This window comes from Lampris incognitus, chromosome 2 (assembly GCF_029633865.1).
Source record: "Lampris incognitus isolate fLamInc1 chromosome 2, fLamInc1.hap2, whole genome shotgun sequence".
In the NCBI taxonomy this organism is placed as follows: Eukaryota; Metazoa; Chordata; class Actinopteri; order Lampriformes; family Lampridae; genus Lampris; species Lampris incognitus.
This window is the reverse complement of record NC_079212.1, coordinates 111,549,898-111,568,826: the sequence shown is the minus strand read 5'-3', so window position 1 is coordinate 111,568,826 and position 18,929 is coordinate 111,549,898. Positions and strand designations below refer to the sequence as shown.

Here is an 18,929-nt window from a genome sequence, read left to right as displayed (position 1 = left end):
CCAGGGCAGAAGTAAACAAATCCGTGTGTGTTCCTCAGGCTGGGCGGGTGAACGCCTTAGAAACGACTCCAGGGTTTATGTGGGGCTCAGCCCTCCTTTTTTCCTTTTTTCCTTTTACACGAGCAAACTGTGGAAAGTATCCATGACAGAGAAACCCCAGGAATGCGACTGGGCTCTTAAAACCGCGGGAGTGAATGGTCCAACACACACACACACACACACACACACACACACACACACACACACACACACACACACACACACACACACACACACGCGCGCACACAACTACCTACACGCCTCGCATTGCTCATATTTACGTCATTCATTTATCCAACGGTTACTTTGCGACTGGTGAGAGAGAAAAAAAACAGAAACAAAACAAACAACGCAGGTCCTTAACTTTATCACCAAAAGTTCAATGAAGTTCCCCTATAATTCACCGGACGGTATAGTCAAACCCCCCCGCCCATTTATTTTGTCTTCTTTCGATAGTCTGACAGATGCGAATAGAGGGAGAGCACCGCAGTGCTTCCCTTCTTCAACCGGGTATGACTTATTTTGTCAACTTTAAGGCACACCCAAGAATTCCCCCGCTCCCCACCCCTCTATTTATCCTCCGCCATACCAAGCACCTTTCGAGATATCGCCAGCATGCGGAATGAACTGGGCGGGTCTATGTGCTGGAGCAGATGGTGGGAAGACAAGACAGATAGATAGAGAGCTAGAAAGGCAGCGTGCGGTCACTTTACTGCTCACCGTGCGGCGGAACAACACTGCGATACCTCGCCGATGTGACATCGCCCCTCCGGGACATCAGGCGTGGTCTGTAGTTTTGTCGTAGCTGGAGCAATAACCAGTTTGGCACCGAACTTGACTTAATTGGTGCGGCAACGCGGAACAAGAAATGGAACTTTTATTGGACACACGTGGAAGGCGAACGGTCCAATATCTGCTGTTACTATTATTACTATGTGTTTCCACCGTCAGAGCAGCAGGTTAGTAGGCATGCTGTAGCCTTAACATCAACTGCCTCTTGTCAGTCAATGAGATGATGACGTATATACCTCCCGCGAACTCATGGGAGCCGCCTAACCGTTATTTGTATATATGATATGTAATTGAGAGCAATATGCCAAGTCAAATTCCTTGTGTAAGGTCACACTTGGCTAATAAAACGGACTCTGTACTTTATTCTGCCTAAGCGTTTGGCTTACTGATGGACCCATGATGACCGTATGTGTACTTGAACAAATCGTGATTGTGGCTCCTTAAAGGAAGATGTGGTTGGTGACCCCGGTGCAGCCGATGTATGTGTCCTGACTTTTCCCCACTTTAAGAGTGTGGCTTTGGAAATATCGACTGGAGTAGATGTGTCATTGTGTATTTTATCGAAAACATTGTGACCTGATGTATCCTGCCTCTGCATTCCTGCAGCTTCCTGTCCCAGACCTGAGCAAAAGCAAAACGCCGTCCTGACCGACGAAACACTCCTGAAGAACGATTTTCCGGAGGGCATTGACATAACATTTGAATGTGCCCACGGGTTTACTAGGGAAGACGGTTCTGGGAGTGTGACCTGTACCGGTGGACAGTGGACTGAACTAACTCTGGCGTGCAAAAGTGAGTTCAAGCCAGCAACAACATTTACTGGGTGTATTTTCTTCACACTGAAAGTGTAACCCTGTGTCACACTCATCCCCGACACCTGCTATGTTAGCTTATGGCCAAAAGCTGCAGTTGAGCAGGGTGGACGACAAGTGACCTGCTCAAAAACACCCAAGATTTGGGTGCCGTTGCAAGTGATACATGTTGTGTGTTGACATTACAGAGATAGACTGTGGTCCACCCCAACAGCAGCCCCACACGTCATATGGGATCTCTGAGAACGGGACCGTGTTTACTGCATCAGTAAAAGTGTTGTGTGATCGAGGGTGAGTTGGAAGTTCTTGTTTAGAAGGGCGAGACATTTTTTGTGTCGTCGCTTGAGAATGATTTGCTGAATTTTTTAATTAAATATTTCCTTAATTAAAAGTGATCAATCCAGGCAGCGCCCCCGAGGAGCAGCTCCATTTTGCAACGCATGGCAGGCGAGGATTAAAGCCACACAATATTCATTTAGGCGTTTACACCCATGGGAGCTTATTCCGTTTCCGCGGTACCAGACACGCTTGGTCAGTTATGGATGCATGCCAATGGACAAATCAGCCTCGTTCACATATTTGTTGTTTTTTTTTGGGGGGGGGGGTCGGTTTGGGAATCGGTCTTCACAAGGACTTTAATATATTTAAATGTTAATAGAATAGTGTTAGAAAGCTTTGTTTGATGGCGTCAAAGATGTGACTGACACAGGGCTGAAGTGTCTTAGTCAGAGACAGGTTCCTGTCTAACCAACAATGACTGACTTCGGGTTTGGCTTTAGGAGTGTGGATCTGTTGCTCACTGCATTAACATGTCACCAGGAAATCCTGTCAGTACAATAAATAAACAAACCCCACTCTATTAAATCAAAATATATTTAAGCAGTATTTTACCAAACCAGGGCTTGCAAAGCAGCACTGCAAATACAAATCATCAAAACAATGAAATAATAGTGTTATAAGGGCTGAGGATAAAACCCAAGCAAAAGAGAAAAAGTAACATTTTGTTGAAAATGTAAGTTATCAGGAGGGTCCAGTGGACCATTTGTCTCAGAGAACTGTAGGTAAAGACAGTGTCACCATGGGACTATAGGACAATAGATGAGACCGACTGGAGGATACTGGCTCATAGGTGGTTGAAGATGTGAAATCCAACTCTGCTTTAAAAGTAAACCATTATTGCCTTTGTCCCCTTCTCTTATTAAAGCTATCAGCTCAGTGGTGCATCTTACAAACAGTGCTTTGCTAGAGGTTGGATCGGGAAATCAAGATGTAAACGTAAGTAACTAATTTCAGATTTCATAAAGCAACAATAAATTAATTGTGCCTTAGATATTATATAGTATTGAAGTACTGTTGCAATACAAGCCAAAGACAAAACTGAGCTGTCTCCTCCCTCCTTTTGCAAGGGAGGGAGATGACGGGTAGTGTCAAGGGGCAATTAGTGCGGCAAAGCACTTTTTGAAATATAACCAATGTTTGTGATGTCATTCTCAGATATGGTCATTTTAAGTAATACTGCTTTAGGGATTTTGTTGTTATGATCTTTTTGTAAAAGTGCCTGTTATTTTCTTACCTAGCTATAACTTGTAGTAAACCTGCTGAAGTGAACAACGGCAGAAACACGTGGGATAATCAGAGTACTACAGTAGCATACGACGAAATCATCGAGTACTTTTGCAATGAAGGATACACCCTCACTGGGAATAACTCCATTAAGTGCAGTGAAAATGGTCGATATGATTCACTGCCCCCTGAATGTAAAGGTAAGTCCACTGCATGGACAGTCTTATTAAATTGTCACTGAACATTACACTAGTGTACAGTAACCAGTATAGATGGATGGCTAGCCACTGAAAAGAGACTTTCCTTATACAGATCAATGATGTATTCATCATAGAAACTATATAGTGGAGAAACAAAACCCCCAAAACTTGGAGGTACCCCTACCCGGGGTACAGCAAATGCTGACCTTGTTTTTTCATAACTTTAAGGTGTCCCCTTCATGAAATGGATGGTCAGCAGTGTTACTTTTACTGCAAACATCATGAAATTGATCCATGAAGTGATTCACCACATAGGAAAAAAAAGTGCAAAAAAAAAAAAACGCCTACCCTAAAAGAGGGAGTTCCAAGTTAATCCTTTGTCATTTTCTACCTGGTGCTTGTTTTTACATAGAACTTACTCAGAAGGTCTACAGGTAGTGTCTCTACATTGCAAAGTAACCAAGATGCCAAGACTTGGTTCTATAGTAAATCAGAAGCCTTTTCTATAAGATTTTATTATAGGCGGAAATAGCAAAAAGGGATTTTTTTCTAAGGATTATTCACTTGTAATCCTCGTCCTACTCTTCTATCAGGGATAGAACAAAACCTGACCTTGTTTTTTCACATGTTTAACATGTACCCTTCATGAAATGGATGGTCAGCAATTTTACTTTTACTGAAAAAGTCATGAAATGTATCCATGAAGCGATCCAACACATAAACAAAAGGAGCAAAAACGCCTACCCTTAAAGAGGTGGATTCAAGTTCATCCCATTAATTTCAACCTGATGCTTTTTTCAAACATCAGACTTGCACGGTATATTTTTCTGATGAGTATTCACTTCTCTCTATTATGGTAAGAAAACCTGACCTTGGTTTTTGCAGAACTTTGACTTGCCCCCTTCATGAAATGAATGATCAAACTTTTAAGTTTTAATAGAAAAAAATGGTTCAATAAATTGATTCACCACAAGGTCCAGGAAAGTATGCATCCAGTGCATAAAGCAGAATACTAGCTAGCTATTAAAATATAGTTTAATAGCAGTTTCATTTAATTTTTAAATGAAACAGATATAGTCTGGGCTCAAATTAAGAAAATACCAGAAAGTACTGATATTAACATGTACCTTGCCTTTGGTCTTTTGAGGCACTAAAAGTGTGAGGACTTGGGAATTTTAAAGTGTGAAGGCAAACTGACAAATTGCAGAGCGCGTGAATTTATGTGAATGTATCAATTTGGAGATTGGACTAGACTGCTGTGACTTATTTGGTCACATGATTGAGTTGAATAGTAGTTCAATAATTAGTTCATGAAAACAAGTGAATTATATTGTTTATTTGATTGATTGATTATTCTATTGAATACACGATTAGAGATATTATTGATTACTATATGTGATACATGATTACAGAAATATTTGTGATGTTAAAAAGAATAGATCGAATGTTCAGATCGCACAGTTCATATTAGAAAAGCCTACTGTATTTCGTAAAACTCAAACTCCCAGCAGGCTTAGCAACAAGGAAACAGGAAGTTGATTCGGTTGACAGTCGAGACTCGTGCGAGAGCAGTGCGCTCAGAGATTAGCAAGAAAAACGTTACCATTAGGTTTGTCGAATGTATGTCTGCAACCATTTTCATATAAAGAAGCTTCGTTTTATAATCCGGTTTTTGTGGTCTTTGCTGTTCGAGAAGGGAATATAATTCCTACATAGACAGCAAAAAAGTGCGGGAATTTAATGAGTGCGGGAAAACTGACCAATAGCAGAGCATGGGAATTTATGTGACTGTATCAATTTGTCAACTGTCAACAGCCAACTGTCAACAGTTGGGCTCAAGGTATTTTTTGAGTTCACACTGACAGCAGCAGCAGGTCAGGGGATAATGCAGATGAGCCTTCCAGTACATGATGAATCTCCTCCTTCAAGGTGAGTATGTAGCCAGAGGGGTGAGTTTGTCCCCTCTGAGCTATTGTTGGGGGCGGGGCTATTAATTTGGTAATGAATCTAATTGCAGAGGAGGTAGATGGTGACTTTCTCCAGTTCTAATTTTTATTATTACTTTTTTACAGTTAAACAATGGCAAGTGAAAAGGATGAAACAGACCTATTGACCAATTGCGTAATATGTGATCTGCCACTTGAATCTAGGAAGAAGAGCAGTCCATTTATAAAAAAAATCCAACTATAGATGGTCTCAAAACCATTTTAAATGCTGCTCAACTAAAAGACGACAATGTCCTTCAGAGACTCTTCCCCCCACAAGGAAGAGATACTTGCGGGCAGGCTTAAAGTTTCATTCCATACTACATGCAGAAGATTGTATACAGCTTCTGTTGCACGAGAGCAAAAAGCAAGTAAAAGACCATTACCATCTACAGCATCACAGGCTAAAGTGAGTCGAAAGGACACAAGTTGCTTTAGTATCCAGCGAGACTGTTTTATTTGTGGAAAGAACAGCGAAAGACCTGAACACCTGACTGCCATTTGTATAGGGACAGGGAGGACTACTTGGGACAAAGTCTTAAATGCAGCTTCAGCAAGACAGGATGAAGAAGTTCATCGATGGATGCTTGCTCATCCAGATCTTTTTGCAAGTGATGCAAAATGTTATAGGAACTGTCTTGCAATCTATGTTGGATCAAGAAATATTGCAGCCAAATGCAAGAATCTGTCGGACACAAAGACAACTCCTCTTGACAAAGCATTTGTTGAGTTAACAAAGGAAATAAACAACACTGTGTTATCAAAAAGAATGACTGACACATCTAAATTCTCTCACTGAAACATATCAAAAGAAACTCCAAGAGCATGCAGTGGACGAGCCAGGGATGTACAAATCCTGGAAGTTGAAAGAGAGGCTGACTAGCCATTACGGTGATAAACTGGTGTTTGTGAAGCGCTCCGGATTGTCAGACCTGGTATGCCCCCATGTGATGCCCATAGGTGATGCTATGAAAGAAGCTTCTACCCTGAAAGAAAATGACACACAGGACCCCAACGCAAGTGATGTGTTGCACATGGATGAGAGTCTGACTGATTATCAAATCCTACGCAGAGCATCAGGAATCATAAGGAAAGCTATGGAAGATGTTCATTATGATCGCCAGTATTATGCAAGCAGTGATGGCCTCTCTTTTTCACACTGCCGTGACTATGTGCCCAGTGCTTTATATGATTTCATAAATTGGTGTGTGGATGAAAAATCATACAAAGCTGCTCAGACCCGTGAAGAGACAGAGGGACAAAGAGAAAACCTGCCAGTAATTGCAATTTGTCATAATATTATTGCACAAAGCTGCAACATCTCTACCCCTATAACACTTGGTCTGGCCATTCTTATACACCATGAGTTTGGAAGCAAAACTCTCATTAATGAGTTGCATGGATTGGGTCATTGTGTATCATATGGAGAAGTGAGACAATTCCTAACGTCTGTTGCTGCAGACCAGATCTAGAGAAATACACAAGGTTCTATTCCACAAGGGATGACAGGAGTTATATCTCGTGGACCTATTCACGCAGCTATAGATAACTTTGATCAACTTGAGGAGACCCTAGATGGAAAGCACACCACTCATGCCATGGCAGCAGTTGTCTATACATGTGGTTACAACTCCTCTGACGCTGACCACATCTGAAGAATGCCCGAGAAATCCCTTAATGCCTTGGACACCTATGATGTCAATGACGATGTCATTCAGAGGTACGTAGAGAGAAATGCATACAATTACAAATCTTTTAATGAATATTTCACATACTTAGGCCTACATAATATGTCATTATAATGATTTATTTAAAATTTCTTCGGTCATATCCCAATCCCAGATATCAAAAACCTCCAGTACGACCTGAGCCTTCTGTCATTGAGATTGCTACACTGGAGGGTTCACAACATCCCGAGGCAGCAAAACGAGACACAGCTTGGAAAATGAGCAGGATGATGAAGGGTGGTCAGCAGAATATCCCGGCATGGTCGGCTTTCAATGAATTTGTCAGTTCACCAACGTGTAAAGTAACAACTTTGAAGTACATGCCTTTCTTGAGAGCACCTCCAACAGATCTGTCAACCATTTACACGGCACTTTTAAACCTAGTGGAGTTTGCATCAAATGTGAGGCAGTCATATTTTTGTGACAGCAGATTTGGCCATATACAGCACAGCCCAACAAATCCTTTGGGCCAAACCACAATCATTGGAGGGCAGGGTCTCCATGAGACTTGGTGGCGTGCACATCACAATGGCATACATTGCCAGTATTGGGAAAATGTAGGGAGATGGTGGACTCCTTTCTGTGCTGACTGAGTCAGATGTGTACGCCAAAGGAACTGCCCGACAACTGATCCAGGGAAAACACTTGTCACGTGGAGTTCGGAGTATCAAACTCACCTTTGAGGCAGCGTTTCGCCTCTTCTGGAAGGCGATGACATCATGGCTAAGAAAACAGGAGCGAACACTGATCTCAAGCGAGATGGAGCAACACCTGAGAGATGTTCAACATGCCTTTAATGCAAAGAACAAGGCATCAGCAAAACATCTGGTGTAGGATTTAGAGATGAAACATATCGATGACATCCAGTCTGTCATTGAAGAGTTTACTGACACAGGAAGAAAACAATCTGCAACATTTGCATACTGGCTCAGATTCCTGGAAGGAGCAGACCTTCTATTGAAAATTCTCCATGCAGAGCGTAGTGCTGATTTTGAAATGCATCTGAGCTGCATGTGTGATGCTTTACCGTGGTTCAGAGCTGCTGGACGGTTAAACTACTCAAAGTACCTTCCCCTGTATGTGGCAGAAATGAGAGCCCTTGAAAAAGAGAGACCAGAGGCATATGCTTTCCTGAGAGAAGGGGGGTTTGTTGTCTGTCAATCAGAAGGGAAAAACTTCAACTGTGTCTCCACAGACCAGGCCCTGGAGCAAAGTGTGAATCGTGAAGCAAAGAGCCAAGGTGGAGTAGTTGGATACACACTAAAAAAACGCGCTCTCACAAGATGGCTCATGACTAGGCACAAGACTGCAGAGTATGTGGATGCAATGACGCAAGTGTATGATGTGAATTCACGACTTCCTGAAACTCATCATGAGCATGGAGCAACAAGGATGGAACGGGATGAGAAAGATGTGGAAAAAATCATGGAGATTGTTGAAGAAAGGCAAAACCCATTTGACTTGGACACCGTGCCTGACATGCTGATAAATATCGCAACTGGGCAGCTGGCATCTGATCAAGTTTCCAGAGAGTTGTCAAACTTCATTGAAGATGGAAAGATGCAGAGCATGACATTCACTGAACAACGGTTGGTCAAAGAAAAAAAACCAAAAAGTTTCTGGGCTCCAGAGAACAGAAAGTGTTCAACCACCTTTGCTGATATGAAGAAGCCATTAACATCTAAAAATACAGGACGGATTACAGTGGATTCAGATGTCCTCTTTAGAAGATTGTTGGCAGTGTCTAAACAAAGAGACGTATCTATGGGGAATGTGTTAGCCCATGAGCTGGCTGCTGTTCCACCTTCTTTTTTTCATGATGATGGAACAATGTGAAAAACTGCAAAAGCAACACTGGCAAAGAAACTGGAGGCTACTGTTGAAGAAGGAAATCCCTTGCCAGATGCTGTGCTACCATCTGCTCATATTATAGATGGCATGGTCATGTTGCAGAGTTTGAATGAATCCGGATTTCAAACTTTCAATGATCTTGGAGAGTGTGTGCTGCGGAAAATTCTCTCTCCACTGAATCAAAGTAAAAATGTAAACTGTGTAACCGTAGTTTATGACCGATATGACAGTCCACAATCGATCAAGTGTCTTGAGAGAGAGAAAAAAGGAAACGTAAAAGACAGAAAAACACACTATATCACAGGTACAGGAAACGTCCCAAACTATAGACAGTACTTACAGAGCTATGGTAACAAAGAAGCCCTTTGCTTGTTTGTGTCAAATTACGTCATTAGTGCAGCACCGGCAAGACTCAAAAGACCAAGACTCCATCGTATTGGCAGCAGGATTTGAAAATGGTGAGGAAGTCAGGGTTGTTGACCATACAGGAGTCCGCTGTTTGCCTGAACTATACAGCACACAAGAGGAAGCTGACACCAGAATGGTGCTGCATGCAATCCACCTCTCTGACAAATATCAAACCATCATAGTGAAAAGTGATGATACAGATGTACTCGTGTTACTCATTTACTATGTCAGTCGACAACTCCTTGGAACAGCTTCAATATTTATGCAAGCTGGTCACGGTGATAGACAATGATTCATCCCAGTATCTGAAATTTCAAAGAAATTGGGAACAGCTCTGTGTGAGAGTCTGCCAGCATGCCAAGCGCTGACTGGATGCGATACCACAAGCAGCCTGTTTAAAATAGGCAAAACGACAGCGCTAAACACACTGGAGAAGAACATAAATGAGCTTCAAGGTCTGAGAACCTTTGGCCAAAGTGAATCTCTTCCAGAGGCTTTCCTATTGCACGGAGGTATGCTCTCCATCTCTATGGCCAGACAAAGAAGGCAAAGAGCAAGGCATGCACCAGTCTTGATGAGCTCCGTTGCATCATTGCTTCGACTACAGACATGCCAGTCTTGCATCTACCTCCAACCGAAGATGCTTTTGAGCAGCATGTCCTACGGGCAATGTACCAAACTGCTATATGGTGCCACAGCCATGTCCCCAAACCCCTTCTGTGGAGTCCAGTTGGAAAAGGTTGGATACTAAAAGATGACACATCACTGTAGCCTGTCTTTTTCAAAAAAGAACCTGCACCAAACGGAGTAAGAGATGTCACACATCTCTATTGCAATGATAAGGATTGCAGGCAAACTGAAAGTGCCAATGTCTGTCTGTGGGATTACACTGCACGGAGTATTGCTCCTGCAGTTACATGGACTGTCCTAATGCTTGTGACAGATTTTGATTCTAAAAATATTGCATAAGTGAATGAATAAAAATGAAATTGAAAATAAGCAGTATATTGGTGGTTTTTCATTTGGAATTTCATACATAAAATAGTGTTTAATAGAAGGCTGCCTATAGAATAATATTTTTGTACACTTCAAAGCAGCAGGAATGACAAATATGAGTATCATTTGAAGATTCCATTTATAGTAGCCTATAAAAGCTGCTGATGCACTATTACATCCAAATATTTTACCCTCTGGTTACTTTGGGGTGTTGGAAATGCTAGCCTACCTGTAGACAATATCTACAAATATTATGTAAATCCAACCAGTAGGTGGAAAATGATGCAGGGTTAACTTGAAACTCCCCTTTTCAGGAAAGTCTGGGACTTTTATGCACTTTTTTGCAAATGTGGAGAATCACTTCATGGATAAATCCCGTGACTTTTGCAGAAAAGGTAAAACTTCTGACCACTGATTTCATGAAGGGTACATGTTAAACATATGAAAAACAAGGTTAAGTTTTGTTCTATCCCTGATAGAAGAGTAGGACCGGGATAACAAGTGAATGATCATCAGAAAAATATACTTTTTACTATTTCCGCCTATAATAAGGCCTTGTATAAAAGGCTCCTGATACAAAATAGAACTTAATTTTGGCATCCTGGTTACACTGGGATGTAGAGACACTACGTGTAGACCTTCTGAGCAAGTTCTATGTAAAAAAGCATCAGGTAGAAAATGACAAAGGATTAACTTGGAACTCCCTCTTTTAGGGTAGGTGTTTTTTTTTTTGCACTTTTTTTCCTATATGGTGAATCACTTCATGGATCAATTTCATGATGTTTGCAGTAAAAGTAACACTGCTGACCATCCATTTCATGAAGGGGACACCTTAAAGTTATGAAAAAACAAGGTCAGCATTTGCTGTACTCCGGGTAGGGGTATCTCAAAAACTAAGGCTCTTTTTGAGGGTTTGTTCCTCCACTAATAGTAGGAAATCGGGTAAGAAAATGCTAGCTAGGAGCACATTCAACAATTCCTGCAGAATAATTGCATTTTTTTTATACCTATTGTGTATTTTTCTTTGTCATGCTGTTAGTTAGTTATTTCTGATTTAACATACAAAGTTCAGCTTTTAAAGAGCAACAGACTGAAGAGTTTTGCTAACCTTGTAATGGTTACAGGAATAGGACAACTAGTAAGTGAACTATAATCTTGAATGGACTGTATGCGTAGAGGTTTCATAGCACAATATCTAAATGGGTAGTGCATCTTTGTGCTATTTTAGCTTTGCCAAGTTGTTAGAAGAGGAATTGCACCGCCTTTCTTCAGTATTTCTGTCAGCACTCCCTTAATGTCATGCACTTAGTATTAACTGACACACCCGCGCCGTCTTCAATGATCCTTTACTGACAAAAACCTGACTAAATTGGAATATAGTGTTCTCTTCCTGCTGTTTTTAAACACAGCTTTTTTTTCACAGCTCTTTCCGATATTACTTTTTCCACACCCTTTGGCATTTTGACCAGAAAGCGATTGCCATTTTCCCCCCCTCAAAAGTAGCGTTCTACAAATGTGAGGATGGTTACACGTTGCATGGCATGACAAGGCTGGTGTGCTGAAGAAGTGGCTGGTCCTCCTCATTTCCACCATGTATCAGATCTGAAAGTCCCCCTGTCTTTATTTAGTATTGTTTCTCTTCACCATACTAAAATACTAAGCCCACTGAGCATGTTTACCATGCGTTATTTCAAAATGAACTTTCTTGGGTACAGTGCATGCTGTGATGTAGTCTTAGAAATGGCCTACAGGGCATCCGGGTGACATGGCGGTCTATTCCATTGCCTACCAACACGGGGATCGCCGGTTTGAATCCCCGTGTTACCTCCGGCTTGGTTGGGCGTCCCTACAGACACCGTGTCTGCGGGTGGGAAGCCGGGATGTGGGTATGTGTCCTGGTTGCTGCACTAGCACCTCCTCTGGTCGGTCAGGGTGCCTGTTTGGGGGGGGGGTAGCGTGATCCTCCCACACCCTACGTCACCCTGGTGAAACTGCTCACTGTCAGGTGAAAAGAAGCGCCTGGTGACTCCACATGTATCGGAGGAGACGTGGTAGTCTGCAGCCCTCCCCGGCTCGGAAGAGGTGGTGAAGCAGTGACCGGGACGGCTCAGAAGAGTGGGGTAACTGGCCAGATACAATTGGGGAGAAAAAGGGAGGAGGGAAAAAAAACAGAAATGGCCTACAAATGTAGTAACATTTATCATATTCCAAACCCCAGCAGAATCAGAATCCATTTCATTCGCCATCAAATTTGCACAGGCTACAACTCTGACTTGGTGGGCTCCTCAAATAGATCACTTTAACAGTAACACCAACTGTAGAAAAAAAAGGGATAAGAGTATTTGTAGAGAGTAAGAATAACAGCAAAAAGTAAACAGTTTAGAAATAATGGGTTTCATAGTGTGCACTTTGTGACAACTAGAGTCTAATTGATTGTACTGATAAAAGGTTTTATTTAGATATGGAAAGTCATTTTTAAAAGTATAGCTAGCCAAAGAAACTTTCATGGAAAATTGGGAAACAATGAGTCTCTTTTAAAACACATGTCATCTTGGTTGGAGCCTGATTGATTGCTCCGAGGAGACTGGAACAGAAACATGAACAAAAATGAGCATAAAATGTGAACAGGCGGTTGCACTTGGCTGTAAGTGCTTTTAAATGTTGGGTTAAGAAGTATTTTCTGTCATATGCACAGCAGAGGCTGAAATTCCCACAGCCAAAGTAACATCAAGAGTTTCACTTTGAGTACCATGGGTAAAATATCAACAGTACTCGAGATTTGAATTCATGTTTTTTTACAGTGAATTATCATGTGAATCAGAGCATGGCCTAATAACATTTGCATTGGATTTGAAACCACTTACCCATGAAATTTGGTCACCCATGTGAATGTGTCTCCAAAGTGCATTGGTGTTTGTGTATAGCAAGCATCTATACTGCAGGAAGCACAAGATATTAAAACAAAATGTCTTCTCTTTGTAGGTGACGAAGATATTACCAAACTGGGTTTTGCCCCTTCAACAGAGGTGTCCACCCCCGCCGGCACCTCTGCTACACTCGCAAGTCACACAGCTATTATTTCTACAACTGGCATAACATCAGCTGCATCTACATCAACTTCACCATCACTTGGAGGTACAGAGAGGTTACCCCAAGCACGTCAATCACCACTTTGTTCAGCTCTGTGTCTGCATGTGTGTGGTGGTGTGCACACATGCTGCACAAGTTTTAAAAATGGCTCGTGAGCTTGTGCGGACACCTGTCTCAAACCCCAGAAGTGTTAAGAATTGTTTTTCTTGGTAGGTGGCAGAGACACATACACACCAGGAGATAATATTATCACAACCAGGGTATCCTCCACTGTTTCACCTGGCGTAAAAGGTATGTAACAGTTTCACAAAATCCTGCATTCAAGAAAAAAAAATCACAAAGGAAATCTTCAGGGCATTTTTATCTTCTAGTGAGCAAAGTGCCCTCGATGCACGTCTGAGAAGATTCCCATTTGAATATATTCTTCTACATTGGACAGCAGAGGAGCGTTTCACTTCTACTTTGTTTTTAAAACTGTGCCATTTAAACTGATTTTCCTTTTTTTTTTTAATGGCATGGGAACAATGTGTAAAATGCTCTTAGGATGGGGCTTCATGATTCATATGACAAACTTGCATCTGGATTAAAATGTCACCCCCCCAAAGAAAAAAAATGATATAAAGAAATTGTTGATCCAAGACTTGACTTAACACAAGTCTGTAAAACTAGGTCCTGGTTGTCTTGAGGAATTTAATGATGTCCAAATTGTTGAAAACAGATGAAAAGTTATTATTCCTAATTCATGGCAGTGGAAAAGTAATCATCCAAAAGTAATCAGGATTTGGTACATTTTTAAAGCCTTCTAAACATTTTCCTGTGTGAGTAGTCCCCATTGGAAAAATAAGTTGGCCAACTAACAAATGAAAAGAGACTCTTGATTATTCAATGGGGGTGGGAATCCCCAGAGGCCCCACGATACGATATCATCACGATACTTAAGTCATGATACGATAGTATCGCGATTTTAAACTTTTTGCAATATGCTTAGTATTACGATACATATCTTGTGATTTATTACCTTTTTTCAACTGCAAATTATGTCCCCAGAGGAAAAATTTTTCACCATCTGTTTTATCTAAAGATAAAGTTTTCAAGTCTGTTCATTTCACTTCAATCATTTGTATTGCAGCAAGCAGACAGACTGATCAACACCATCATAAAAATCTGTCATAAATGTTGAATGCACCAGACAAACTGAACTGTTTGTGTTACGGCCTATATAGTCCAACTTAACTGAATGCAAACATGTGAGGACTACTGGACTATTACACGTTTTGAACGATGCAACTTGTACAAAAAAGTTATGTAGCCCCTTCGGTAACTGGGATTTTTGAACTAGGAATCAGCAACCAAGCAATTTGAAAGGGAATTAATGTTAAATTGAAATTAAGGAAACATTTTTAAAAAATAACTAAATAATAAAATAGATACTTGGCGTCCATGTAGCGATACAATATTGCCACACAAAATATCTGAATGCTATGGTGTATCAAACCCCCCACCACCCCTATGATTTAATTGCCCCCCCCCCCAAAAAAAAAAATATATTACTGTTACTTTTCAGTATCCACCTTGGACCCTTGTTTAAGGCAGTAAATACGAGGGATAAATAACCTAATAGTGTTTATAATATGCTGGCTGCAGATAGATGCTCTTCCATTAACATGGAGAGCATATGAGCTTTGGACAAACTTAATCTGGTTCATCATGTTGCAACAAGCATACTCAATGCAACAAGTTCTTATTTTTTACTTTTTCAAGTTTCGGCTAAAGAAGCATTCATCACCTGTGTATCGATAACATGCTTAAATGGAGGTTGAATCATTCCCATTATCCTCCGTATTCGGCATAATTTACATTTTACACTTAACGATATGCAACACCATGTTGTTATGTTTTATGCTTTCTAGGGATGGGGGAGGATGTAAATACAAGACAATTGGATCCAAGATACAAGGACGCTGGTACATCATTTGGTTTATTCTGGATATAAGACATCTGTATTGACAAAGAGTATTTGTTTATGTTCTGCATTTCTTGTCTTTCAACCCCATACAGTTATTGCAGTCACTGTAATAACCTTGGCCGCAGGTAACGTGTTTATTTATTTATCTTTTATACTCACGGCTCATCTTTACACTGTAGTAAAAATACATCCAAAATACTATTTTAAATTGCACAAGTCCTTGAATTCATGACACAAATATGTCATACCACTAATTACCTTATTTTTGTGCTTTTAGTTGTACTGTCCATTGTGTTCGTCAAACTTCAGAAGAGGAAAGGGTGAGTGAGAGTTGATCAGAACTTGTTTGTGCATGTTTTACATCTGCCTGTGTCTTCTGAAGTCATTTCCCTTTTCCATCTGCACTTCCTGCCTTTCCACACTCGATATTTCATTTGTGTATTGTTTTGACCTTCACAGTACAATATCATGTGAGGTACAGGTGTCATCATGCATCTCTGCCAACTAACAGCTTACAGCGAGTTAACACGTCCTGTTACACATTTAGTCGCTTTCTGTGCAAGGTGAAAACTACTGTAAAAATCCTTGCCAAACCTTCTCTTGGCCACCTCTGGTTTCCATTTATACTCTGTCTTTTCAGTTTTTAGCTGTTGGAGGGCGTCTAGACTTCTCTATTGCCTGGTAGTTGTTTTTTTTTTTTTGTCTTTCCTGAAGAATAAAGGAAGTCAGGAGGAGGAAATTCTTTGTTATGACCCAAACTGGCATCAGAACTCAGTTGGCAATGAATTAAAGTGCATCACTTCAATCTTTGTGTTTGGTACATCAACAGTGTGTGTGTGTGTGTGTGTGTGTGTGTGTGTATAACTTTGTTAAAAGAAACACTCAACAGTAGAGAAAGTGCTCAACAATTAAGGAACAAAATAATCCGATTGATTATGGCATGAAGCAGGCTTTACTGTCTCAAAGAATTTACTTGACTCACTGGATTTTATATATATATATATATATATATATATATATATATATATAGATAGATATATATGTGTGTGTGTGTGTACACTTTTTTTTTTGTCTCTGCAGAGACAAATGACAATTTACATGTTTTAAATGGGGGGAAAAAATTTGCCAGAGGTGTTTACCTATTCTAAAAACTGACACAAAAAAAAAATCCATTTAGGAAAATGGGTGTTAAGGCATTTTGATCTACATACAACAACTACTGAGGTAAATTTAACTGCTCTTTACATTTAGCTTTAACCCTCCCAGCCTGACTTTAAAGGGTTTCCTCACTGAAAAGCCTGCGATGCTAAATAAGAAAATAACCTATAGATATTGTAAGATAACACTTAGGTGTCTACCTCCTGTTTTTTTTAAAAAAAAATTTATGAACTTCACTTTCATGTCCTTGTGTCTTTAATGTTCAAGTCGAGCGCTCATTTCGTGTAAATTTACTCACCTCCTGATAAAACACAAAGCTCAGAAGTCAAAACGCAACTCTGATTGGAGACGGCTTGGCTAACAGCTTACTACTAAGCTAGCTGCAGGCTTCATGAACAGGACAAACCAATAACCTGGCATGTAGCTAACTACAAAAGTGACGTATGTACACTAAGAAAGCCGATCTCTGACACCAATTCCTTATTTGGTGACACTATAGCTCTTACGACACCAGAGAAGACCTGAAGCCGGAGTTATTACAATTCCAAAACCTTTAATTGAACGGCTACCAAAAGGTATCAGTAAATTCATCCTCTCTACCATTATCAAGATCTATAACCACTGAGCAATTATTGTTTTCTACCTCAGAATACTGCTAAAATGTCACTACATACTGTCTTTCAACCTTATATGAGGCCAAAGGCAAAAATGCTCTTTTTTTTTCCTTTTGTCCCAGCAATGACTGAATGCTGCCCCACCTAACTCTGTTCTCCCATTTCTTTTCATCACTAGCTCTGGAAATAGTGTCATCCCTATCTGTTAGGGAGTATCTGTGACCTTTGGAGGAAGTGGCTACTTCCTAAACAAAGCAAAGTCCCTCGTTTGGATCACATTGCACTTCAAACTGCTGGACTATGGATCGAAAGAAGCAGTGAGAAAAAAGTAAAAAATAGCACTTTATATGTTTTTTGTCACTCTAATGTAAATATTTAATGTGCATACATTGTATATATTTTATTGTAATTTATGTTGGAAGCTGGGATAAACATGTTGGTTCCACACGTGAGGAAATATTTCCAAATCTCTTAAAGACATGCATTTATTTGCTACCACAAAGCTATTTAATGAGAAGAGAGCTGTGACAAAAGAAAGAAATCCGGAGGCATAGAATGCGTTTATTTAGTCATGCTGGAGAACACAGCTGGGCGACTGTGAAAGATACCATCAACTGCATTCTCTCCCTCCTGTGTGAATTTTTTTTGTTTGTCCCCCCCCCCCCCCATTGTCCATTGTTGCTGGGCAAATTCTAGCAGGTTGTGTGCACTCACTACCCATAAAGTGATGGGCCTTCTACATTAATGAGAAAATGGACCAAGCATTATTAATCTATTACTGTGTTCTGTAAGGTGTCCTTGAGTACTCTGATAGGTGCTCACAAATAAAATGTATTATTATTATTATTATTAGACTGACCCTAAGATCATGTATTAATGTTGGGGGAATGCCCAGGTTAATAATTTCTGTCCATACATGACTGGTGAGTACCACTTACAAAGATTGGTACTGAAAAGAATGCAGTCTCATTCATTCATTCTTTCTTTCATTCATTCATTTATTTATTTGTTGAGAGAGGGGTGTGACCAAATGAAATCACAGCCACACTCGTGGCAATAGACAATAATGAACCATTATTATAATTACAATCACTGAGTAACGCAATGTCTAGTTTGTTGCAAAGCAGGGAACAAAAGCACATTCACAACATTGCACAATCATTTTCTATACAGTCAGACCTAGAAAGACATATGGGCAACTCATTTTCATGGTAAGGACACTTCACCAATAAAATATAGAGCCACTTGTCGAAGCATTGCTCGATTCTTACAAAATAGCGATTAGTCTCTGTCCTTGAAAACCAAGCTGAGGAAAAACTCAATGGACACATTGAGACAGCCAGGCATGGCTGCTGAGAAGAGACAAGGCATTATCTCAGCACATGTGGATGATAAAGGCCTGAACTAAAACATGCGTACACTGATCCACTGTGCCCTTGTCTGCCACGGTGCCAAAGGCAGGAGCTGTGGCTGCTGTGATCACAAGACTCTTGAGAGGGCTTCTTGTGTCTGCTTTCAGGGATATTTTAAGGCCAAAAGAGCAAAATCTTCACATTTTAAACCTACTGGCAGTTTTTTTTGGTTTTTTTTTACTGCTGTAAACAAAGTATTAAGTTGAAGGGAAGTTACATGTACTTCATGATGAGGATCCTTTTGAGAAAGGAAGCTCTTTAGAAAAATATGCGTGTCACATTAATGATACTAAGTAGAGTCATCATTTTGAGTTTT

General features: G+C 40.5%; 1 protein-coding gene across 3 annotated transcripts; it reads left to right on the top strand.

The window, feature by feature from the left end:
* Positions 1 to 675: 675 nt before the first annotated feature.
* Positions 676 to 18,138, top strand: im:7151449 (sushi, von Willebrand factor type A, EGF and pentraxin domain-containing protein 1). Of its 3 annotated transcripts, XM_056273329.1 has the most exons (12): positions 676 to 998; positions 1,438 to 1,623; positions 1,832 to 1,934; positions 2,848 to 2,918; positions 3,221 to 3,406; positions 13,356 to 13,508; positions 13,677 to 13,754; positions 15,374 to 15,427; positions 15,522 to 15,554; positions 15,707 to 15,749; positions 17,087 to 17,162; positions 17,380 to 18,138. In XM_056273329.1, the coding sequence occupies exons 1-11, from the start codon at positions 908 to 910 to the stop codon at positions 17,142 to 17,144; spliced, it is 1,056 nt and encodes a 351-aa protein (XP_056129304.1). In that variant the 5' UTR covers positions 676 to 907; the 3' UTR covers positions 17,145 to 17,162; positions 17,380 to 18,138. The 3 variants fall into 3 exon arrangements, with proteins under 3 accessions (XP_056129304.1, XP_056129306.1, XP_056129305.1); XM_056273331.1 differs by lacking the exon at positions 15,374 to 15,427; XM_056273330.1 differs by lacking the exon at positions 17,087 to 17,162.
* Positions 18,139 to 18,929: the final 791 nt, after the last annotated feature.